The following is a 26,872-nucleotide window of genomic DNA, read 5'->3' on the forward strand; positions in this document are numbered from 1 at the left end:
CATCTGTATAGGTTTTTGTATTTTCAGATTACATGTACTGTGAAAATAGATTCTTAGAGCAGCTAAACTTCTGAACAAGTGAAATCTATGGAAAAAATTTAAAAAGGCTGAAATAGAATATGTAGGTTAAAATCCATTCCACAGATTTTTGAGTAAAATGTGATTGCAAAAGCCTAGATAAATGCTACAGGGCAATTTGCTTTTGTTGTGGTTTGCTTTCCACTTGAAATAGGACCTGTTCTCCTGACATAGTCTTTAGAAAATACTGTGTTCTTAATTGGTTCTACTTATGTATGTCTTGATTCTAAGGAAAGACAAAGTAATATCTGGATGGATTTTCTAAAAGAACCTCTAGTATATTGGAGGGGGTGTATGAAAGAAACAATTGGCATCATTATTTCAAGCATAGCCAACCTGTTCACCACAGTTTCTATTTGTTAATTATTTTTTTTCCTGTGGTGTATTTGCACCATTTCTGTAATGGACGATATTAGAACTTGGTGACTGTTACTGCCCTGTGATAAAATATGGTTTGTTACACTCAACTATAAAATAATTGTGACATCCATGGCTGACAGCTCTGTGGATGGTAGTTGTGCTTGTGCATTGTTTGATTTTTTTTTTGAGCTTGCAGGTGAAACAAGGAAGTTTGCACATCTGGGGGCCCTCAACAAAAAGTAAATCTGGATTCTACATGACATAACTGTGACTCTTTCTCCAGTGCTGAACAATTTTAGTCACTCCAGGAGGTTAATATGTTTAACAGAATTATGAAAGCCTTCTGCTTTACCTACAACTTTTTCTTTGGGCAAAGGAAATGTCATGAAAAGGCTGATACAAAACAAACTAAAAGAAATATCAAATTTAAGTAGGTTATACTGAAATGATAGTTCATGTTTGTTCTTACTTATATTAAGTAAACATGGTGAGAATTAAGGTTTGGTTTTTTTTAATGTATTTTTAAGGGGTATTAAATTTGGGTTTGGAATGTCTGGTTAGGACAAGCTTAAAGACATTGGTATGTAAGAATGCTAAGGTATTAATAGTTTGTAGAAATATGTGCATGAGAAATAGCAAAATAAATAGCAAGCAAATCAAATGAGATTAATTGGATGCTGTGTTTCTGTTTATTTTTAAAAATGCTGTAAATAAGAATAATGCAATGCGTATGAATTATAAAACAGCAGTGAATCTGATAAATTGCTGAGCTTATGCCAGCTCTCTTCTAATAATAACAACTCTTTTATAGTTGTAAAATTTAAAACCAAAACCAGTAAAAAATAAACTAATGTCCTATCTAAACTTAAGAATGAAATGAAGATTTTGGTTAAACTAGTGAAGTGATAGTGGTGGGAGTCTCAACAGACCATAGATTAAACCTGAAGGTCATCCTTTGCTTTCAGTCTTCATTTGCTAGCTATCTGGGGCATTTATTCACTGATGTAAAGCTTAGGTTAAGATGTGTGGAAAGTACCGTGGCTTCACCATTAGTGTGTTGTTTTCCCTTTAGATTTCCCTCCCTTAATATTGCACTGAACTAACTGAGGTGATACAGCAAACAGTGTGTCTCCTGCCCTCCTATACTGCCTTGGTTCTTTGGTAAACTCAGAACAAAAACTCATTGCTTCTGTGTCTTGTCTTTTTTGGAAGACTCTTGTAGAGGGGGAATGTAATCATTTAAGTTGGAAAAAAGTGTTTTTGAAGTGGTAAAAAAAGATTCCATAGAGCATAAGGTACAGTACGTGTAGCCAGTGACTATCCCCATGCCCCCTGACTGCAACAGTTAAAAGTGAGGCAGAATTGCAGGACGTGCAGATGGGCATAGTTAATATTCCAAAGTTAAATTAAGTTTATATTTGCATATCACTTATTGCTTTCTAAATCAGAGATTCAATACACCTAGTTATATATAGATCACTTGACAAACTGACCGTTCCATTTTTAATGGAAGTTCATGTAAGTATTAACTATTAAGTGGAAAATACTTCTTGAGACTCAATATTTAGTTGTTAATCATTGAGTTAGAAGCAGCTAAAAGGAGAAAAGTCTGGAATACATATGTTGTTAAGGCAGGGAGTTGTTTGTTTTATTTCTTCTATTTTTATAGGATATAACTGTGTCCAGCTGATGGCTATTATGGAACACGCATACTATGCCAGTTTTGGTTATCAGGTCACGAGCTTCTTTGCAGCATCAAGGTAGGTTTAAATACTTCAGCATCTTCTCTGTTCTTTTACCTTACTCTCCATCCATTGAAATCGGTATGCCTATATGTGTGATTGCAAGTAGGTATTTTAGTGGAAAGAGAAAGTAATGGCTTAGGTATTTGCTCTGGCTTCCTCTTAAATCTGAAATCAGTTGGACATAGCAATTGGCTCTTCTGTGAAGCACTTCTTTCAGGGTACAAAGAGGATATAAGTAACTTCAGCTGTCATAGGATATTCTGGCTAATTCAGTTTCAGTTGTCTTTATGCATGGGTTTCGTGTTGTGGAATTCTTGGCAGTAATAAACACTATGTGTAAGTCATTCCCTTATGATAAACAGAACTGTATTCTACCTCTTCATAATAAACTTGATTAAAATCATGGCTCTGTTTGTTCTGTGGGAACTTTTTCCCCACTTGTTAACAAACTGTACTTAGATTTGAGGCCTAGGGTTAAAATAGATTAAAAAAAAATATTCAAGTAATTGTTAACAAAATTCTGATAAACCTGAATGTTGTGATTTTTTTATTATTATTATTATTATTTTTTATTATTTTTTCCTCCATCTTGGTGAAGCTCAAGTGGCAACTGGGCTAAGTTTAGATAGACAGAAAATTTTAACTGACTTAATTAGTTGAAAGAAATGTGTGGTGGACACAGGAGACAAAAATACTGAAAAGCAAGTTGGAAAATAGTGTAGTACCTAGAACAAAAATCTAAGCAGGACAAGCGAAGATAGTATGCTTTGGGGACTTCCATGAGTGTACCTTTTTTTTAAGTCATAATAGTTTATTTCAGTAATATAAATACATTCTTGTCTCTTACAAAGTAAGGAATCGTACAATATAGAAGCTTGAGGTTGTATGTGTTGTCTTTTATACTGAATTTTGATGTATTAGCAGAGTAAAAGGGAAGAGTGAAACTTTGAAACTATTTTTGCAAAATGTTACATGCATGCAGGATGTAATTTTTTTAGTTAAAAATGTTATAATTGTCAGGTTGTAATCAATAGCTGCTGCTTAAGAGGCTGAGCAAATAAATCGCATCCAACTGAAAACTAGGTGCTGAAGAACTGCTGACTTTGACGTAGTTTTTATGAATAATGTTCAATATTGCCAGCTGAAGTTCGGATTGTACCACTCATAACACATTGCAATTTCATGCTGATAGCCGTTATGGAACTCCAGATGACCTGAAAGAAATGATTGACGTTGCTCACTCAATGGGAATCACTGTTCTGCTGGATGTTGTGCACAGCCATGCCTCAAAAAACTCGGAAGATGGTCTCAACAAATTTGATGGTACAGATTCTTGTTTCTTCCATTCTGGTCCTAGAGGAAATCATCAGCTCTGGGACAGCAGGCTCTTTGACTATGCGAAGTAAGTACAAAATGTCACTTCAGGTGTGTTAGTGGTAATTACTTCTTATCAGTTCTCTTAAGACTACAGCGTTCACCAAACTAGAAAAGTCATTTGGGTTGTTCAACAGTTACAATATGCTGAATTAAATTCCTTTACTTGGCCGACTACTTAAAATCTAAGACTAATAGTATTTAGGTTTTATTATTCTTCTGTCATCTATGCTGCATATGTATATATCATATACCATGCACATTGTATTTATTACATAGAATTGTTATGTAGTTATATATTATTTATTTTGAAGTAGATTCAAATATTTTTATATATAGATACCTATATAAATATTTATTATATAAGCATGTTATATTTTATCAATTATTTTCTATATTATAAAATAGAACAGATATTTTCATATAATATATTTATATATTATATATCATATTATAGTTTTGTATGTAAAGAATTAAAAACTAAGAAAAATATATAAATAACTAAAAGAATAAGAAAAGCTGAAGAAAACTTGCAAGCTCTAGAAATTTATTGTCAAACTGTCAGATTGTTGAAATGTAGGAAGGGTTTTTCCCCAGGATGACTAACTCCATTCCAGAGAGCTTCCAGAAGTTCATCAATAGTTAATAGAGAGCAGGGGTCATTTTCAGTAAGCAGTTTTAGGGACTCAGTTTGGGCACACTTAATTAACCAGTGTAAATATAACGTGGGTCAAATGACATGTTAATGCCAGATGATGATTAGCATTTAATATTGTTTACTCTGTATTCGTGAGGTATTGAGGGCAGTGGGATTTAACTTGTATGCTGAATGTTTCAATCTTTTAAATGGAGAAACAGGCACAGGCGGCCAGCTTATTTTCATCTCCTCCTCCCATTTTCCCCCATGTTTTTCCTTCCTGAATTGCCTTGATTTTTGTCTTTTTCTCGTCTTCAATTCTTCCTCTAAACATCCCACAGTAAGTTTTGCATAACCTCAGAATCTCCTTGGAGCATTTCTTAATAAATTCTGTAGTCTCACTCACCTCTTATTTTAAGATAAAATTTTCTTTTTTCACCTCTTGAGATGCCTGATATGCTTGTTTGACCTTCTGATCAGTTACAAAGTTCTGGTTTAACTCTTTCAGTGGTTCCTTCGGTGGCTCATCACTCACTGACTACGCAGTTTTGATCTCTTGTTAATCTGTTAGTTGTTAGGGTTTGTGTGCTACTAGTTCAGTTTACTTTTCCCCTTTTTTGTTCCCAGACTTGCATTGAATTGTCATTAGCTGAATATGCTTACATTGCAGATGTCCTTAAACCTTGGATCAGAATTCTTGTATGTTCAGTTAGTTGCTAAAAAAGATCTTTCTTCTGCTACTCATAGGCCATATATATTCTTGAGACTGACAACTTCATAGCTTATGGGGTTGTAACTGTTTAAGGAGGTCACTATTGCAGAAGTGACATTACATAGCATAGGTTAACCTTTTAATGGAAACTCTTACACAGTAACTCACAATTTCAAGTAAACCAAGTGACCAGTGTAACAAGTGATTTACATACTATGTTAGTTAATAAGATGAGCTGTTCTTGAATTTTTATTTCGGACAATTTAACTGATGAACTCAAGGAGCCTTCTTGAATTGTGACTTTAATTATTATAACGAATGCATTTTAGTATGTCTTATCAGAATAATTTCCTGTTTGAGTTGCTTCCTATTAATCTTTAAATTCATTTTCGAGTAAATTCTGTTTCGGGTAATCTTAAAGCCTTAATTTTAAATGCAATGGTATTTAACACTTTATTTTATTTTATGCTGATGAATAATCAACAAGTGTGTGGTACCAACTTCTCTAGTGAGAAAATAAGTTGAGTGCAACTCGGGACCTTTCTCTGTTCCAAGCAGAGGCAGGTTCTTCCTATTGGGAAAGAAAGGTGGTGCCGGTATTGAGTGTTTTGGAAGGATTTGTAAATGAAAGAAACAAGCTGCTTTCTAGGTAGCACTTAGCAATTTTAAGCATTTACTCAGAACTGAAGAACTTCCTACACGGGTCTGTGCCTGTACTCACTACTGCCTAATTACTTTTTGTCCTCTGTCATTGGAGTAGATGCCAGACTGAAAGCTGAAACGAGGAGGAGAAAGAGCCATGAGTGGGAGATTAGGAAACAGCAGAGACTAGAGATATTAAATTATGCTCTGATGATGAGTAATAATAATGATCTGGATGACTGAGGGTCTTCCATATGTCATTCTACATCCCCTGCCCTCTAGTGAAATGCAACAACAAATTTGAGTTTCCTTTTTTAAAATTTTAGGGAAGCTGCTCCTTTTCTCTTCAAGCACAGCAAGCTGTGCAATGGGACATTAAAGTTGTTGTTAGTCCTAATATCTGAAACATTAAATATTCTATGTGTGTTTGTAGCTGAATTTTAAAGCTTAAAAGATATAATAATCATATTTATTCTAAGTTTCTCAGAAGCAATTTTGTTGTTGTTGTTCTCATTGTCTTTGTCTGTACAGGTCCCAAAGAAAATCAGAATCAGAACTAACATTTTATTGAAAAAGTTTTGTTTGTTTGTTTGTTGTTTGTGGTTTTGTTTTTTTTTTCCCATTTAGGCTTCATTGACATGCCTTCTAATTTCCATATCAGTAAATGAACAGCTGTATTCTGAAAGAGAAGAGTATAAAAATCTGTGGGAGAGACTGGAGTTGCTTGCAGATCTTCAAAGTTTGCTGAAAATAAATAAATGACACAAACCACAATCTATTGAATGGTATACAGAAAAGCTTGTGTTCGGAGACAAATCTCTTCAGCTAGTGCAGCCCTCTCTCCTGTACAGTGCTTGTACGAAATCCCTTTCCTTCTTTAGTGGGAAGAACTGTTAAATCTACGGGTGCTTAAACATCAAGTACAAAGAATGCTCAATTTACTTTGGAATTGAGAGAAACTAATTCTCTAACATGAAAGAGATTAAGAAACAATTGCTTTATCAGTTAGTCTGTCTATATTTTCTTTGAAAGCCAAGACATAAGTAAATTTGTTTCACAGTATTTTCAGGATTATTCAGTTGTCTGGAAAGGGAACTGTGAATACCTACTATAACAGAAGGTGGCAAAAGATCTATATCTGTGCCAAAAAAAAAGGACTGTATCCACAGTGTATTTTAAATACTATATTTTTTGTAATATTCACTGAAGTAGAGAATTGCTCCAAGAAAAGCAGTACTTAAACTGTTGAAAGGACAACCTGGATGTTGCATCTCCAGTATCATAGTTTAACTACAGAAGATAAAAACTTGTTTTGTATTGTGAACTTTGAGACAACATGATGAGCAGTTGAATTGTATACATTTTTTTAATCCATGTTTTTACAAGTTTTGTACAAACTGAATTTTTTGATACATTGCAAATAGCAGCTTAAAATTATGCTATTCAAGGTATGGTCACATGAGACTAAAACCTTAGTTTCAGTTAAATGATATATGGAGGTAAAATACCTGGCTAATTAGAAGAATATTTTCTATTGAAGTTTTTTTTTTTTTTTTTTTCTTTTCAAGAGAAGTATTATAAAATCTGCTTTAAAACAGCACCAAAAAACTGATTCTGAAATAAACTGCCACTTTTGTAACTTTGCCACATTTTTCCAGTTTTTCTAAATTTTGGACCTGAGCAGTTTTTCCCTCAAATGTGTTAAATTCATGAATTTTCCTTTCTTTCATCTCCAGCTCCTCCTGGTCATCCCCATGTTTGTGTCCATCCCTTTAGTTTCCCTCAATGGCCAACGCAAAAACCAGAACCACAAAACTTGAGTGAGAATTGCAGTTTGTCTTAGTAATACTTTTTTAAACCAAACTTTTATATTATTTTTTTCTTGGTTCTCATTAAAAATATGGCTTTCCTATCCCTGAATTCATAAAAAGGAAATGCTGAAAGCTAAAAGGAATGCCACAAGCTCTGGACCTGTAGTCTAGCTGGCACTCTCTACTTAATTTTGTGGTAAATTAAGTTCCTTGTCACTATTGTGATCCTGTTTAAGATAGCTCATTCGAAATACATGTAAACACCCATCTTAAGTAAGGACCCCACTTGTAATTAATTTAGCACAAGCTAAGTATAACAATTTTTCCTTCCTAAAATTATATTCAAAGATTATTCAGCTGCCAAGTTCATTAGAAGTGATACTGTAGACCCTGGAGGCCGCGTGAGATCACAACCAGAGCAGCTGATTATGTTTTGATTTAAATTAATTTCTTTGTATAGCAAATGTGTCTAAAATACTAATCAGGCAAAACAATTTAAAAAGAATTGAGAACAAGATACTACCTAGCAAAGATAAGGTGGTGTTTCTTTTTCAAGCATTACATAATTAAAATGTGTAAATGATGCTGCCTTTCTCAGCTTATTGAGATCAGAGTGTATTGTTTTGATTTTCAAAACTTTGTGTTCCTCTTTTCTCATTAGACTTTGTTAGATTCTACACATTCTTAATGCAATTCTAAGGGGCAATAGGTATACTGGTAGAAGTAAAGCTTGGCAGAAATCATGTGATGCCCTAAGTTTTGGTGTGTTTTTTGTTTGTTTGTTTGGTATGTTATTGATTATAGAGTAATTACAGTAGGAACAGGGACACACAAGTTGTGTAAAACATTCAGCTATGCTGATTTTAATTATTTTCCTGCCAGTCTTCCTTCTTTAGAGTACAGGAAAGCTCCATATTTACATATGCCTGTAATATGCATTGGAATTGAATTTGGCCAGCAAAGATTGTTTGTTTTTTTTTTTCAATGACTGGTTTTGATTGTTTTAAGAAAAAGCTGCTTGTTATGCTATAGCGAGTTCCATCCCACCCTGCCTCTGTGCTCAGAAATGTAATGATTTTGATTACAGATTGACTTTAAAAAAAGTGTGCGTATGTCCTTAACAGTCTGCTTCTAGTAGACTGGACGTTGAGGGTGACTCTAAAGGCATGAAAGTTCTTTATAAAACTTAAACGATAAAGTTTAAAACCTTCTATGTCTGTGAAAACCTTTCTTTCTTTGTGTTTGCTTGCCTTTTTAGTAACCATTGTGAATGTTAGCAAGTGATCAATTATTGGGACATAGCAGTCAATAAATTGCTGTTCTTGAAGAGAATGAGTCCTGGAAACATTGACAGAGTATGCTATATTGGAACTTACTGCAATGTAATCAGAGTGATTAAAATAATACTACAAAAAAAATATTTCTGCCATGAGCATATGAGTTATAATAGATACAGTCCAGACTTACTGTAGAATTGCTTTATTTTTTAATTAAATATTAATCTAGAAGCTTAATTATTTTATTGCACTGTACTTAAATTGATATAACAGACTGAGAGTTTTTAAATTCACAGATGCTCTGAAGCTCAGAACTTCACATAAGAACGTGTGTACCTTTCTTTGAAGTGCTCAGTTTCTCATATTAATCTTCAATATAGCAATCACAGCTTTGTGTGAAGTTTCTAAAATGTAGGTGCACAAGAAGTGGTAGTAATAAAGCAATATATTAATATGTGATGAAAAGCCACATTGAAAAATTGCAGCCAATTGTTCTAAATTTTGTCAGGTAGCTTACTTTGAAGTACAGAGGTCACCACTCGTAGCCAATTACATTCAATCATATCTTGAATAGACATAGTTACACTTACCTGAAGTTGACTAAGGTATTTCAATAAAGATCTAAAATTAGATGAGATTCAACACACTGCAGAGAATCATTCCTCATCAGTCTAGATGCAATAATGATCTTTCATTTAGTAATTCACACTTAAATTGATGACTTTCACAGCATTCTTATGTGATAACTGCAGCACTTATATGAGCAGTATCTGTTGTGAATAGACAATTGTGCTGGAGAAAAGGGTGAGCTGAGAGAGAGATTATAAAGAAAATCCACAAATAAAATGGGGAATGTTGATTTCTCAGAGGATTTCAACTAAAAAAGTTCTAGGTTAGAAGAAAATTAGGCATGGTATCACTCTTGGCAGGGAAAGAAGATGGGATCATTAAGCCAACTGTCTTTTTTTCTGATTCTAGTGCGTATATGTTGTAGGACATACAGATCCACTTAAAATCCATTTTTTGGAAAGCTCATTAAAAAGAAAATTTATAACAATAGGGGACAAGCCAGTTAACAACCATATCTACAAAGCAGAAAACAATAAACTATCAAACTGCTGTATGCATTTCCAGAAGTCAGTAGTGTATTTATGGCCAGCAGATCAGAAATGATCTGCAAATAATCACATTGATCTGTTATATTACATTACATGGACTAACATAAAGGCTAAGTTCAGGTCCCTAGAAGCTGATTGAAACTGAAGATGGAGGTCAATGTGTCCAACAGAGCTGACCAGTCTGCTGCTTCAGGTGTCTCTGTCCCACCAAATGACTTCCTGGCTGTAGCCACTGCCTGATATTTAGTTTTGGATGGGAATATGTTGGTGGTTCTATGCTAACATTTGAGGAGGATTTTTACGGACTCTTTTGACTATACATGGATGTTTTATTTAGGGTTATTTAAATGCCAAATAATTACTTTGATTTTGGAACAAATATGTTACTGAGATAAATTTTATTAGAGTTGTGTCGAGGGTTAAGATTGCGGGGTGACAATAAAACCCTGGCAGATGGATTGTTAACCCCCTCTTCCCCCCCACTTCCTCCTTTTTGCCCCTCCCTCTCCCCCCTTCCACTCAGGACAGGCGATTGAGAGGAAAAAAGAAGGACAGAGAGAAGAGAGTTGGAAAAAATTAAAGATGTTTTACTAATGCTACTAATAAGAATAGAGAAAATAATACAAAATATACAAAACCAATCTTGAAAGTCTCAGCAACTACAGAGCCGGCACCCAAAGTCCTGGTTTGGACTCCACAGCCAACCAGAGCTGGATTCAGTCTCTCACTAGGCCTCAGTTCGCAGGGACGACTAGCAAGGTCCTCTCCTAATGTCGGCCATAAGAACAAGAGAGCGAGATCCTCGTGATCTCCAATTTTATATGAAGTATTCATGTGAATGCAATGTTATACACAGTTGGTCAGTTGTTTCTCGTCACCCCTCTCGCGAGATGTCCATCCATGCTTATCAATAAGTTTGCATTCCATTGCTAGGTTTTACCAAAACATGTGTCTGGTTCTCCAGGGAAATGCAGTTAATATGAAGGCTTTAGCTGACAGGTAAAATTCACTGAAAGAAAAACTTGTTTTTAACAAAACCAGGACAAGTTCATACTTGTAAAATTATTGGTGAAAATGTAATGCAGATGCAGAAACTGTTTTTACTGTGATCACATTATAATAGAAAAAAATGGACTGGGAGCAGCATTTGCTGATTTTTCTTCTAGGTTCTGTTTTGGGTGATGTGGTTACAGGGCAAGTCTGAAGAACTGAAATAGGGTATCATGTCCAATATGTCATAATGAATAAGGAAAATATTGTATGAAAAGCTTTATTCCTCGAAACAGAGCAAATTTCTACAAACCTGGTTTGGAGAAAAAAAAGGTTCAATTTCTTTTTTTAAAAAAGCATAGTACACTAGGTTTGCTTGGCTATTCTTTTTCCTCTGCATTTGTTTTGGGCAGTTCCTGGTAAAAGGGTAGCTTTACATCATTCTCTGCAGTTTGCCATGAGAACTGCAATCAAACATGTTTGTTCTGTTTCCTCCCTCTATCTCCTCTTTGATAAGAAGGCTCTTTACCCAATATTTTTATATATCTATATTACAATCCCTTGTAATCTCTTGAAAAATAGTATAAAGTTATTTAGAAACAAAAGAAGTTCGTTGCCATAGAGATGACTGTTATTAGTTTAGAGAGCTGACACCAAAGTTTTTCTAAGTTATTCTTCTATGATTACATTAATGAGTTTAGTTGGGAGTGAGGGAAGTAAGTGTATAAGTAATACTCTCATAGACCTTTTGATTTCATCCATCTAATTATTGTGCAGCAAAGAGTCCTGTCAAATGTAGTTTAAGGATAGATACATATGAACAAATAAACTCAAGAATAAAAAAGCACACCCGTAAATAAGTCACTGCTATGTGCTCTGGTAATTTTCTTCTGCAGGAGATGTCTCAATCTGTTTGAACAAAGAACTGGGAATGAAGTTCTTTGGAAAATTATTAAGTAAAAGTATGGGGGGGGTTGTATATATAATATATTTAGTTATTGCACTAAGATTATTTAAGGCTTTACAATGAAGAGGAGAATGCTCTTTGCTGTCTTTATCCTTATTCTATCTTGATTCTCTTTAAGATACATGAAGAAAGTAATGGCTGTTGTAATTTTCCTGATTAAATAAACACATTAGATCACCTCCTCTTGGCTGGAGGGATTTATGTAAACACCATAAAATTTGTCACTTCATGAAGTGGAGTGAAGCCATATTCCTTTCACCCTGTTGAAATGAGCATCTAGCACAGCTAGGATCTGGAGCCTATATTTTTAACCCACAAAGCTTCAGAGATTTGCATTATTTACTGTTTTCTTCAGTGCTTTATGGTGACTATATATTATTATTATTATTTTATTTCCCTTGTTATTTAGTAACATTTTATTAACACTGGAGCACACTTCTGACAAAGGCATGAGATTTTAGAACACATTTTAGCCCAGGCTTATTATTATTCACATTCCTAAGTTTTCTAGGACAGTTTTCTAATACAATAAGTAAAGGATAAATTGATGTCTTCTGAGGAAAGAATCCATTCATTATTAAACCATAACTGAAAGTAAAATTATCCCTAAGACTATTCAGTTGAGATACTTGTTTTGGTCAGTGTTACATTTCCATATCCTGACCTTTTGCAAGCAAGTGGAGGCAGTGCTAAACTCCCCCTCACTTTCCCTCCCCTCCCTTTTCCTCCCCTTCTCCCCTGAAGGGGAAAAAAAAAAAAAGGGAAAAAAACATTTCAGTTTTTGTTTTGTTTATTATGACACCACAAAAAAATGGTAAATGATTAGAGTAATAAATAATAATAAATAGAACTGTTCATGCACAGGAAATTTTTATATATGCTTCATTGTACCAAGGTTGTCTAAAATAATTCCCTTTTGCAATTCTAAAACTTTGGCTCATATCTGAGTTACATTATTCTGAACTATGTAGTTCAGAATTTATGTATTTCTTTTTTTAGTTTATTTTGTCTGAAATGGGTTAAGTTTGAACATTCAGAAACGAGTACTTAAAGTTGGTGGTTAAGTTAAAAAAAATGGCATAAGCTTTCAAACTGCTTACGGACAGCAAGGATAGGTGAAATTTCTTTTTCATTGTTGATATTTGGCTATTGGCATAAAATTCCCTAGATACTTTCTATGTTCAAAGAACTGGCGAATCTGAGTAATCAGTCAGCTATACACCAGAGAAGAACAAAACAATCCCAAAAGATTTCAATTTCTTTTTCTCCCCCTGTCTGACAGTTTGAGTGTTTAGTGTTTATTGCTCCAGATTTTGACGCTTTTTTCACTGCCCTATAATCTGAAATTCTATATTTCTCTTCTTACAAAATGGAAATAAGTCTGTAAACCAAAGCCTAAGTAGTAGTTGGGGGCTTATGACCACATTGGGGTCAATGCTTAACCCCAAAGATGAAGTGAGTGCTTTTTGGAAAAGAAAAAAGTAAAGTATATAGCACTAAAATTTACATTATCAATGTTCTCAGACTTTCTTTGCCACCGCCTTCTTGGATAAGGGCATTGGAAAAGATGAAAGTCTACTTTGACTATGTTATAAGAAATTCCAAGGTAATTATTTTGTCATTGGGTTAACTGGAGAGGAAATTGAAGTCTATCAGGAAATGGATGAGTGGAAACAACTTTAAGCTGGATGTTCTTTCCAATGCCTATCCAACATTGCTTAACAAAGCCTAATGACTTACAGAAAATAGTACAAAATATAATTCTTATAAACTATTTGTGTACTGGGAAGAATGAGTTGCCCTTAGCACAGCACCATCATCATCCAAATTTGGAAAACCAAATACAAGATTTTATTAGAAAGAATGTCTTCACCAAAAGCAACTACTATGAGCAACTTGTCTGCCTGTAATGCTGAACTGTCAATATGCAAGGGCAGACTTGTTTAAAAATATTTCAGACAAACATAGCTTCAGTTTTCTTTGTATTTTACCCTGGCCTAGAAAACAAAATTTGTTTTTCACAAGGTTATAAAATTTGTACTTCACACTTAAATTTTACTCTGGAACACCTCTTCTGTGAGGACAGGCTGAAGGAGTTGGGGTTGTTCAGCCTGGAGAAGAGGGCACTCCAGGGAGACCTTCTAACAGCTTCTGAGTACCTGAAGGGGACCTATGAGAAAGATGGGGACAGACTTTCTGCCAAAGCATGTAGTAACAGCACAAAGGGCAATGGTTTTAAACTGAAATGGGAGATTTAGATGGAATATAAGTAAGAAACTTGTTATGAAGGGAGTGGTGAGGCACTGAACAGGCTGCCCAGAGGAGTTGTGGATGCCCCATCCCTGGAAGTGTTCAAAGTCAGGTTGGATGGGGCTTTGAGCAACCTGGTTTAGTGGACGATGTCTCTGCCCATGGCGATGGGTTTGGACTAGATGACCTTTAAGGTCCCTTCCAACCAAAACCGTTCTATGGTTCTGTGGTTAATATACAAGTTCTAGTGCACTAATCAGACATCTTTTAACCATATAAGTTGACTTCAAAACTATCAAAGATACTGTCTAGGCTTGTGAGTTGACTTGAAAATGTAAATAGAGTACTCAAAACCTTTTGGGGTGTGGAGGGGCGTTTTGTTTCTAAACATTTTTATTTTTTTTTTTTTAAATAAGCTCTAGACACTGGTATATGCTTTTTGTAATTTATGTTAATATAAAAACATTGTTTATTTTAACTCAATGTTTTCAAGATACTGTCTGAGGTTGCCATTGTCACAATTTAATTTCAGCGGATTAGCAGGAGTACAACTGAATACATTTTGGCACAGCATCTCTCTGGTGGAATTTACTAATTTGGTGGTTTTAGAAATACAGTGGGTACATTAAAATGTGTTCAGTTTGCAAAAGCTTTTAAAATATGTGCTTAATTTCTTAAAAATAGAATCATAGATAAAAGAAAGTATAGCTGTGAATCAATAAAAAAAATTACACTGTAGCTATTTTTGCCAGAGACAGTTCAGATAGTAATCTTGCTATTTTTTATACTTAACAGTTACTGTAACAGTCTGTTATAAACACGCTTATTATTCTTGTGTTATTCTTTAAGAAGTACAAATTATATAGCTGAAACGATAGTATCCAGCAAGAAATTAAGATAAAAGCTGTCTTTGAATATAAACCTGAATTTCAGTTCTCTTACATGAAAAAGTCTTTATGAAGCACACAGAAAGCAGTGTGTTTGCAAGTTCTCAGTTCTATTAGCACAGTGTAAGATGAGCCAATATATTTAATTACATTCCTGAAGAATGTAACTTTAAAAAGTGCAGCAAATTGAGAAATACTGCACTGTGTTTAAGTAAGGATTCCTATTTAATGTGAGCCATGTACTTCATATATTCTGTGCTGTTTTGTGCAAATGCAACAGCTTTGCATTTTGTACTTACTGGAAGATAATAGGGACTGATGCATGCTTAAGTTGGTTTTGCCAGATGGCTGTTTACCTCTGCAGTCAATTCTTGAATCTTTTGCTAGGAATGATGTAAGACAATCTTCAGGCTGAGATCTTCTGCTGGAAATGTCCTTTTTCTGTGAAGGTGACGATTCATTATCAAGTCAATATCTTGGAAGTTTCCTGTAATGTCTGTACTGAATGATGACTGATAATTAATGCTTCTACCCATCTTAAAGTTTTCTCCTCCTTTTACAGATAGGGCATCGCTACCAACTATTTGGTTGGGAGGAAGGGAAGTATAGGCTTTTGGTCAATAAAATACAGACAGGCAACTGAGACTTCAGGGGTCCAGTTATGCAAGTCTTTGAGAGACTGAAGTAAAAGGATATTCAGAAAATATCTACTTCGAAGTAGAAGTCCTAGGATGGTAAAATGCAAGACTCACCCCCTTTTCAGGCTTCTGTATGTGATAATAACTATTCCTTATGAGGTTGGTTTTGCTGTGTTAAAAAAAAAAAAAAAAATGTATCTGACACAGTTTGTTTCTTGAGGATTGATGTTTTGATTTGGGATTTTCAAGGTACGTACTTATTTAAAACAAAAGTAATCTGTAATAGCATATGGACACTGAATGGTAGATAAGGTTTTGTTAGTGTCTTTCAGGTATAAATGAACTTGAGATGAACTTGAGTCTTTTTGTTAGCCACCATAGCAACTATGTTTCACTGTCATCTGGAAGGTACAGGCATGATACTAATGCTTGACATATAGTTTGGTTTTAGACTGGTATTCTTACACTTTATGTTAACCACCGGCACAGAGAAGGGCCAGTGCTTTGTCAGCTGTAGCGTTGGTTTCTGCGTGTTTGGGGGACAGAGTGTGCTCAGAATCCTACCTTGACTTGGGTGGAGGTCCCAGCAGCATTTCTCAGCTGTAACTGAACTGCGTGGTTGCAGTAGAACAACCATGTTTCTGTTTGGTTCTTTGGACAGAAGCCTGGGAGCAGTTGGTCTGGTAGGAAACACCAAAGGAAAAGCAGTGAACCAAACACGTCTTCAGTGTCCCATTGAACTCAATTGTGAGTCTCGACTTCAGAACCAGTATTTGAAACGCTGTTTCAGGTTTTTTGTAAGATGGTTTTGAGAAAGTAGAGATTAAAGATGTTAACAATTTGCCAGGTATTTAATATTTTGTCACTGCTGATGGAATGTATTAAGTATATAATTTTGGTTTCTTATATAGGGAATACAGAAAATAGAGGATAATTGTTTTCTATTCTTATACATATGTATAATAGTGTACTATTTCAGGGGAGGAAAAACACCTCACAACAAAATAGTTAAATATCTCTTGAAGTTTTATTCTTCAGCAGTCCCCTTTTTAACTCTGGTCCTTTTTCCTGGGGAAAATTCAGGAGAATTGTCTAAGATCATGAGTCACCTGACATATGGTAGTTTGTTAGCTATTTCTACACTACATTTAGTCTTAACCTGACAGCAAAGCCAGTATTGAACAGTAAACTACACTGAAATGTTTAAGATCTTATTTCACTTATGAAAGTAATGAATTGCATTAAATTGTATGCAAAATCCTGATGGTACATTTTTAAAAAGTTGTCACTTAGCTCAGGATACAGAACAACAAATTTTGTTTGCTAATTTGCAGGATTGATTATGTCTCTAAACAAACTTAGTATTTACTAAGTTTATTTTGAGAAAAGAATTGTAAATATTCTCAAAGATTTTTATTTTACTAGTGTATCATTTATTTGGGTAGAACATTAGTGGTATGGGTGCTGATGTTATCCAAATCGTAGCTGAAATCCATGTAGGCTTTATCAGCATTTTTAAGGGTTTTGTAATTTTATTTTTGAGACATCCTCTATTTAAAATTGTGTGTGTTGGAGGCTCTTTTAAAACTGCAGGTAATTTTCTTCAGTACTTATATATTTTTTTCTATTTACTTAAGGAAGCCCTCTGAACATAAAGCATCAAGAATATTAAATTTCATTACAATAAATAGATATCTGCTTTGCCTCCAAAGCTGTTCTTATATTCACATTTTGCAGGATATGACCTTTACTGAGTAATATCTGAGTTATTGCTTTAATTTTTATGGCAAGTAACTCAATGCATTATTTTATACTATTTAGTTTACTCTTCTCTTACTCTTTCAGGACTAGCCTGAAAAATGTATGTCTAGGACACTGTGCTGCTTACTAGGTGGTAGATCTTTCCAAAACATTGATCAAGCTTCTAAGCACTTCAAAATTGGGAAATTTGGAGGAGAAAGCAACTTCCTGACCCATGCATCAGGATCTTACTTTTTGCTGGGTTGAGCCCAGATCTGATACTCGCCAAAGAAAACTTGCCTTTTTGTGTGCGTAGCTTCTTACCTGATTTCAGATAGCTGTAACTTGGTGTGTGTGTGGTACATGGTGTGTGCAGTTGGCTCAACTTGTCTGATCTGGAATTAGCTGGGCAGATGCTCAGCGCTCAGCTGCCAAGGACAGGCAGCCATGTGTCCTGGGGGTCAGCATAGTGACTTTGGAAGAACCTGCAAGAAGGAGAAATAGTTACGTTTTGTTTTGTTTTCCTTCCCCTAAACAAAATGTTATTCTATCTTTCACAACTTAACACATGTTCAGTCACCCTAATTTAACTGTGCATCGTATTATCTCTGCCAATAGCTCTTGAAGTAACTTTATAGTGCTGTTTTGTGTCAACAGATGAAGTAGAATTTTGAGGAAAAAACATGAATATTTTCTTGGGAACTTCAGAACTCCTGCTTATGTTTGAGTAAGGGATGTGCCTATTTCTAGCAAATAATTTTCCCTAAGCATTACTAAATATTAATTCTAATAAATGCATATTGCTATTATATTGTTTACAGCATATACGAATGAAAGTGCTTTCTCCCTGCATAACACTGAACATATAGGGATGAAGATTATTGCTTCCAGAGGGGATATTGTCTGATATAGCACTCTAGAATTCTGATTTTGAAGTAAAAAGGAAAATCCTCTGCAGCTTCTAAGCTGCTGTTCTTGTTTATGCTTAAAAAATGAAATCTATATTTAAATATTTTTTTAAACTATAATTAAAGCAGGAAAACTGCTTTGGTTATTGTATTTTGTATTTTATATTGATTCACCTTTCATTCTCAGAATATCAAGTTACAGTTTGGTGACTGGATGTCACAAAATACATGGTATGTTAATCAGTGTTCTGCTTATTAGAATTTTAAATACGTAAGTATAAATATACATATGTATTTGTTGGTGACTTCTGCAGAACTGGAGGTTTGCCCATGAAAAGGGCAGTATACAAGTAATTGTGCAATTGTATGCAATTAATTTACCAGTTTTATGTTGCCTGATAGAAACTGGCATGATTTAGCTTGTGAAAGGACTTCAGATCTTCACTGAACAAATGTTTCCAAATTTGAAAATAATCCTTCTTTCACTTCTCTTGACTTTTCATAATGCTACTTAAATATTTGAGGACCATTTTCCTGAAAGATGGCCTTGAAATTCTGAAGTACTTTTGAGCTTTTCCATTTTAATTGAGGGAACAGGCTGTTAACAGTTAAGCAAAGATATCTTCTGGAGCAAGTATTGATAAAAGTATCCCTTATTTTTAACTGTTGCAGGAACCTTTAGTCTTTCAGTGTTTCATTTGATATAGTCTTGTAACGTTGTAATATCAGTGACTTTCTAATTATGATGGCATAAATAAATGCTCAATTTCTGTGGCTAAAAATAAAACCTTTTTTGAATTTAAATGTACTCGAGTTATAGGCTTACCATTTGTTTGTTCTTATAAATGCAAGATTCCAGATTTTATCCAGCACAGATTTCTAAAGAATGAATGTGCTCAACCACTTTTTATTCCTTACTGTTCATGTGAGGCATTCATACTCATATTCATATTCATACTGTTCAGTGAAGCAAAATCTTGGAGTAGCTTGTTTCTTCAATTTAAACCAGGTTTGTTGAAGTTCTTATTTTGCTAGTCACCTATTGGGCTTTATTTTTAACATTTTTACGTCTCACGCAGTCCAACTTAATGGTACAATGTCCTGCGAAAATATAGAAAGCAATATTTTCATAGCAGCCCTTTTCAGAGATTTGTATCGTTCTGCAAAAATGTTGTGATGAAAGCTCTTTCATTCCCACAGCCATCAGTCTTTCATCTTAGTTTAAGATTATTCTTTCTGTGAGTGAGAGACATTTGGTAGTTGAGAGGCTTGAAAACTCTTGTGTTAAAGATGGCTTAATAATGTCCTGGAATATGGAAAGATGGATTCTTGACTTCCTTAAAAACATGACTGGCTTACCTACATCTGAAATGTTTGCATCTACATTTTCTTATTTTTCACTTTCTTGGAATGCTGTGATATTGTTTACCCTAATCTCAAGCTGTTTGGAAACATTCTTCTGAATATCAACTGTGTAATGGCAACTGCTCTGTTTGGGAAAGCTGTTTAAGCAGTTCATCAGAAGCTCAGCTCCTACTGGGAAAACTGGTATGAGTGACCATTACTAACTTTAAGCACCATTTTTTTTAAAAAGCACGGCAAAAAGCCTTGACCTTTTGCATTGCTGTGCAGAGGGATCTGTACTTCCCAGTGGAAATTGCTGTCTGGTTTAGTGATGTCAATCACTACGTCTGAAGATTTCATAGACATCGATCTGAAAAAGTGCTGAGTTTTGCTGCCACCGCTGCTCTTCACACAGCAAGTAGACTTATTGTTGGTATTACTCAAATACCTGACCAGAAACAGACTGAGAAGCTCTGTTAATGGGTCACATCCACTTAGTGTGGCATTTTATCACCTTACTGTGACAAGGTAAATTAGGAATGGCATGTATTCCTGTAGGTCTCTGCCTTAGGTCCCTGAAGGCTGGTCAGCTTTTTTAATTGTCTTTTTGAGTAGCAGAATATTCCCAAGGGCCACAGAATTTGCTGTGAGAATACAGGAAAGTTTTATACTCATTTTTTTCCACAATCATAAGGTCATAGTGAAACCCTATCCTAATTTCTGATCCAGTGTTTCAGACTTGCATAATAAGGACTGCATCCCCTTCTGGTCTCAGGGTAGACTGTATCTCAGACCAGTTTAGTCTTTATTGGTTAGCTGTGTGCTGATAGAGACCTGTTCTTTTTTGAGATTCAGTAAAGGAATTATTATCTAGGACAGACACTAGTGGGTTAATGTTTGGTAAATCAAGTAATCTAGCACTGCCTCAGAGGGATGTTGTCCTTGTACCTCTGGAGGATAAAATTTGATATGCTTTCAAATGCCCGCCTTTTAGTACTCAACTTTGGTTGTCTTCTCTGATTTCAGTTATGCAGCATTATTATTTAATTATTCATTTACTTGCTTATAGTTCAGATTCTTTCATGTGTTCTTAATCTAAGTCTTTCTTCCCATACTGATATTATAATACTGTTTACTCGTGCATGAACCTCAGCAAACAAATAATTTAAAATTTTTTATTGCATGGTAATTATAGTTTATTATAACCTTTCATGTGCTTGCAGTGATCTCTGTGTGGTGTTCATCAGTAGTGGGTCCTCTTTGTTCCATGGTTGAGTCCTAAGAGTTTGCAATGTCAATCAAGATTTCTGAAATGTGATGGCTTTGCATTAGCTGGAAGGAGAACTGGCCGTGAAGTTTTCAGACTAAGCTATCTAACTGAAGATTGAAACTTTTAAAATTTTTTGGGTATCATACTGAACCGTAAGGAAAGATTAAACTGAAAGCTGTAATGCACTGTTACTTCCATTATTTAATGCTTTTTCATTTGAAATGTCATTTAAAAGATAAAGCCATTTTGCAGACCAAAGATCAAAGGATACAAGTCTTCTGTGTGGCACTGTGAAAATTGTTGCTGTATCTCAGTACATAAATTGTCTACTTTCAGTAGTATGAATTCTATACAGGTAGCAAAGCAAACATAATCTAATCAAGTGAAACAGAAAGGTCATGGTATGGATCCATTTCTCTTTAAAATAAAAAAAACCTCTCAGTGCAGAGAACAGAGGTAAAGTGATAAGCAATTGATTGTAAGCTGTAAGTGGGGAAGAAGACAGTGGGGTAGTAATTAAGATATGATAAATTCAAGAAAAAATCTCAGAGAACTAGATCTGAAGCTAATATTTATTTTAAAGTCAGAGGCTTCAGGGAAAATAAAAAGCATCTCTATCATTGATATGGCTGAAAAAAATATAGATAAATCTTCTTTAATCATCCAAGCTCCCTGTTAAAGAAGTTCAACAAGGCCAAGAGTTGGGTCCTGCACTTCGGTCAGGCAGTGCTACAGGCTCAGGGAAGGGTGGCTGGAAAGCTGCCTGGCCGTGAGGGCTCTGGGGGTGTTGATTGACAGCCAGCTGAATATGAGCCAGCAGTGTGCACAGATGGCCAAGAAGGCCAACAGCATCCTGGCTTGTATCAGCAATAGTGTGGCCACCAGGACCAGGGAAGTGATTGTACCACTGTACTTGGCGTTGTTGAGGCCCTGCCTTGAATCCTGTGCTCAGTTTTGGGCCCCTCATAAAAATAAGGACATTGAGGTGCTGAAGAGAGTGCAGAGGAGGGTAACAAAGCTGATGAGAGGCCTGGAGCTCAAGTCAAATGAGGAGCAGCTGAGGGAACTGGAGCTGTTTAGCCTTGAGAAGAGGATGCCAAGGTGACCTGTTTACAACTACCTGAAAGGAGGTTGTAGCATGGAGGGTATTGGTCTCTTCTCCCAAGTAGCAAATGATAGGACAAGAGGAAATGGCCTCAAATTGCGCCAGGGGAGGTTCAGGTTGGGTATTAGGAAAGAAATTCTTCATGGAAAGGGTTGTCCTGTATTGAAACAGGCTGCCCAGGGAAGTGGTGGAATCACCATCCCTGGAGATGTTTAAAAAATGATTGGACAAAGTTCCTGGGGACATGGTTTAGTGCTAGTTTTAGGTTAATGGTTGGAGTCAATGATCTTGAGGGACTCTTTCAACAGAAATGATTCTATGATTCTGTAAGTCTTGAGCCAGCTGCAGTAGGAGACTTAGAGAATTGGGAACTCTGCCCATGAGCTTGCCCAAGGAAGTACAGTTATAATCCATGCAGTACAGATAATATTTTCCCAAGCTGTGTATAAGTAAAGGTCCACTACTATTGAAAGTATTATTTTCAAGCCTCATCCATGTACCAGATTGTGATGGACAAGAAGTAGAAACCTAACAACTTGCGCATCTAGCCTCTAAGTTTTCTGTTGGCCATCAGATCGCCTTCACAGTGCATCAGCATGAAGTGCTTGACCGAAGGGATCATGACCATGTCGATTGTCTTTTGCGTTGGTTGCCTTCACCATATTATTTATTTTAATAATATCCAAAATATCGTGGCTCTATGAAGAATAGTTCGAGAATACTGCAAGAAGTTTGCAGCCATTCTGAAAACTTTACCAGCTAAGTCCTCCTGACTCTGGTAGCTGAAGCACCAGAGGGCTCTGTCCTCAGGACTTTTGTTAGTGGTTTTCTGTTTATTTTAACATGCACTGAATTTTCAACATTCTAAACTGAAAACTTTAGTTTCCTGTAACTTCTTACCTATTGATATCTGTGCCACTGCTATCAATTAATATTATTTGTTTTCAGAATAAACCTTTTCCTTAGAAGTTATTTTATGTCTGAATATTAACTTTGAAGTGTGAGTAAGCTTAATATTGCTGACATTCTTGTTGACATTGGCTTGTTTCTTTTCTGGCTGTATAGGACGCACACAGCCATGCACTCTCAGAAATCCTAAGTCTGGAAAAAGTAGCACTCTATATTAGTGCCTCTGTGGTTATTGCTGTGAGAAAAGAAATTAATTCTACTTTTCTGTCTCTTCTTGGGATGGATACAGGGGAAGTGACTTGTTGCTGCTCATCCTGTCTGTCACAGATTATCATAGACCCCAGAAGAATAGCTCTTTTTTACTTCATTGTCTGCACAGTTCATTTTAGAGGCATGACGCAGTTTGGATCACCAAGTAAAAGCTCTTTTGGCCTGTTAACAGCTGTATCGCATTCTGATAACTGATAGGGGGATATGTATGTTCTAATAGAATGGCATTTGGTATAGTGAGGAGTGCAGGTATTGAGAGCAGCCCAGCAGTGTCAGTCAGGATTGTCCCTTGGCTAAAAAGTGGGCACTTGCTGCACTGCTTCAATTTCTCAGCACCTTATGCCTAGAGATGGCTTGAGGTCTTGGCAACGATGTTACCTAGAGGACAGCAGGGAATTAATTCTACATGTAAATGAAAGGGGTCAAAATATGAAGAGTTTATTATTTCTGTTGCTGTTTTCCAAATACGAGAAGACTAGTTACCCTTTTGTATCACTCTGACTGAACAAAATGCATCTAAATAACAGACAAACTGGTGTGTAAAAAACAGTTTAAAAGAACATCTCTCTATCAAATCTGGATGTTTAGTTCATAAAATAACTTGTACCAGATTCATTGAAAAATTAGCATTATCAGACTGAGTACCAGTTTATTTATGTTTTGCAGTCCATTGGTGGGATTTAAGCAAGTCAGCTATTGAAATGTTTAGGAATAATTTGAAAAATAGTATTTTAGCAATTCAGTGCTATGATGTGTTAAGTTAGTTAAGCATTAAGAATTGAAAACAGGTAAATCATCATAGAAGTCTAGATTCTTATAAGGTCAGCGGTTCTACCCGGTTTCTATAATACGTAATAAATGCAATTCCTGAATGTCAACATTAATATGGTTCAAGAATTGCAGCTTCAAACTGTTATAGGTACAGCCCATGTTACTTTTTTGTCCATAGTGACAAAATTGACTGGTTTAAATGCATTACTTGCTTGCATCTAAATATTTAATGTTCATCATGGATTAGAATTTAGAATTCTTACGGTGAATCATTATTTTGCTTTTTTATTAGTACAGGCGGAGAAAAGTAAATAATGTGTGACTTGGAAGCAATTTCACAGGTTTTCTGGTGACTTAGTATAGGAAAGGTGTTAAATTTCTCATCACCTTGTGAAAACAGGTCATCTAGGTAGATATGCTCATTTCACTTTGTCAAATGAGAAATTGTTTTTTAATATGTGAACTATTGGCCCCAAAGGGGAAGAAAAAAAGCAGCAGGACTTCTCTGCAAAGACCTTTTTTGTTTTGAATGATGTTTCAGTGAATTCTGAATTATTTATATTTCTTGCAGTGTAAATTATTCTGTTCCTTAATGATAATACAGCATATATTTTCCTCTCTTAGATCATACATGCAATGAAAGAACTTTCTCAATTTTGTGGTATCCAAAAATTGGAGAAACTGTTAGGATATAATTGAAGATATGGCTTTTGCCCAAAAGAAATTACGTTCTTAATAAATGCTATCCTCTTTCCATATCTGTCTGTAAAATTACGACAATGTACTTCTTTTAGAAATATTCCTGAGTTATTGCTTATATGGTGGATGTATTTCAATTATGCTGATTTTCACTGCTACTGGCATTCTGCAAAATTATTTGTTACTTCTGTCAACTTCTATTTCTACTGCTGCTGCTTCCAGAAATAAATGGACTTGGATGAAACCATGAACCTCTGAATGGTTTGTGTGATTTGCATGTTTCAAAAATACTGTTTGTCTGGATCGTGTTTTGGAGCTGTGTAGTTATCTTTCTAAAAGTCGATATGGTTGTTAGTATTTGACATCCTTCCTAGAAATAATCCTAAAACTTATTTTTTTTTCCCAGTTTAGACTAGAATTGGACTTAATATTTTTGTTTATTTATTTATTTACAATCTTCTCTCCCATGTGCAATCAGATGGTTAGAAAACATCTGCTGCTCCTACTCAGGTTTTTGCTCTCATCAATTTGCTAACTAATATTTTGGTTCAACAAATTCGTCTTGTTCATTCTTATCTGTAGTTGCTTTTTCATGTAGAAGTCATTACTAGTTTATTTTCATACTGGTTCTCCATCTTTTTCCAAAGATCAATCTTCAGTACTAACCGTGGTGGAAAAAATTACATTTGTTATCTATTTTGGAACTTCTGTGTGTGTTTTACAAATGTACAAATCCTCTTCAGCATCTTAAGAGGTTCAAGGTTATAAAGTCAAGCAGTCTGTAATGAGGAGAAATAACTTTCAAGTCTGACTGGTGCTTGTAGCAATTAATCTACTCTTTGTACATGCATTATCTTAATTCTGTGTGAGATAGTATTTTTATTGCAATATAGCTACTGCTTTGACTTTGCTCACAGTGTTTAGCTTGCAGCAAATAGCTTTCCTCAAATTTGATGCTGGGTTAGAAAAAGATAGGCTGAGCATTTGCACGAAGTTGTATTTTCATGACCAGCTTGCCAGTTTGTAGGATTTTTGATACATTTCTATTTCTCTCAATATCAGAGCATTCTCTCTCTGTCATTCATTCATTGCAAATCATTTCACCTGAGAAATAACAAATATATAAAAGGTTCTGTAGACAAGCTCCTGAGATCTTCTTAGCAAAGTGTTATCTTTTGAATTGGATTATTTGGGGCAAGGCAGGAGAACACAAGGACAGAATAAAAGGTCTTGTCATGTAATGCATACCCAGAAAAGGTATTGAACTGATTTGCATTTCCCAAATTTGGAATTTTTCATCTGGTAATATTTCTGCTTTTATATGCATGAGTGTGTATTTGTGTGCAGTACATGCAAAGAAAAGGAGAAATACTGTAATCCTATTGAAGTAAATAAGAATTGGTTATTCAGTGAGATCAGGCTTTTACCAGGTTTATAGTGTGTCCACAGACTTCCCTTCTGTTTGTGTAATACCACTAACTCCAGACTTTAAGCACCCTTCATGTGAGGATGGTTTTGGAGATGTTTGTTTTGTCAAAATGGAGTTTATTCCTTGGGTCATAATTGCCTCATGACTCTACAGTCTCTGGCATCTGTTAAATAAAGTGAAATGTAGAAAGGGTCGTCTTTACTGCCTCATGACAACTATGTGCCGAGGTAAATTGTAGCAGTGATGCTGGCTGATGTGCTTTGTGCCGGGTGTCCCCTATCCACCTCACCCACCAGAAGGAGGGTGGTGAGACCCAATGTGCTGCAGCCTAACTTGAACTCTTCACTGAACAGAGACTTGGTAGTACCTGAGGCCATAGTTGTGCCACCTTGGGAAACTGGTTAGAGAGAAGTTGTAACAATGACAGATGTTGAAGACATAGGCAAAAAAAGCTTCATTACTTCATTTAGTTAACTGGTTGAGATGGATGAGCTCTTCAGAGCCACAGCTTGCAGGGAATGCACCTGAGGCAGCTCATGCCAAGGGTGGCACCAAGGACAGGGGCATGGAGAGCGAAGAGTGGAAGCAAGATATATAGATGTCTTTTGAAGCTACTAGGACCAGTGTACTGGGGGAGGAGGTTATGAATAGTAGGAATACTGTTCCTAAAACTATTTTGTTCTTTGATACAAATTTTGTTCAGAAATACCTCCCCGTACTCAACTCACTTTGGAACCTCTTCTATATTTTTGATTTCATCTCTGTGCTTTCTTTGTATGCATGTTATACCCCATTCCTGTTGTTCTAAATTTCAAAAAATATCTCCTCAACTTCCATAACTTGATTTGCTCATTAAATATCTAAACTTGCAACATAGTAGGTAATTTGATAATCTACTGGTGACGTGTGATTTGTAAATAATTCCAGGAAAGGGAGATTGA

The 26,872-nt window shown here is 35.4% G+C and overlaps 1 protein-coding gene across 1 annotated transcript in view; it reads left to right on the top strand.

Annotated features, from left to right (window-relative positions):
• GBE1 (1,4-alpha-glucan branching enzyme 1) overlaps nucleotides 1-26,872 on the top strand; it is a 159,113-nt gene that overhangs the window by 67,088 nt on the left and 65,153 nt on the right. The window contains exons 6-7 of the mRNA XM_080363483.1: nucleotides 2,108-2,198; nucleotides 3,376-3,585. Of these exons, the coding sequence (XP_080219609.1) occupies nucleotides 2,108-2,198; nucleotides 3,376-3,585 (301 nt within the window). The remainder of the gene's footprint in view (nucleotides 1-2,107; nucleotides 2,199-3,375; nucleotides 3,586-26,872) is intronic.

Source organism: Nesoenas mayeri (assembly GCF_963082525.1).
Source record: "Nesoenas mayeri genome assembly, chromosome: 1".
NCBI lineage: Eukaryota > Metazoa > Chordata > Aves > Columbiformes > Columbidae > Nesoenas > Nesoenas mayeri.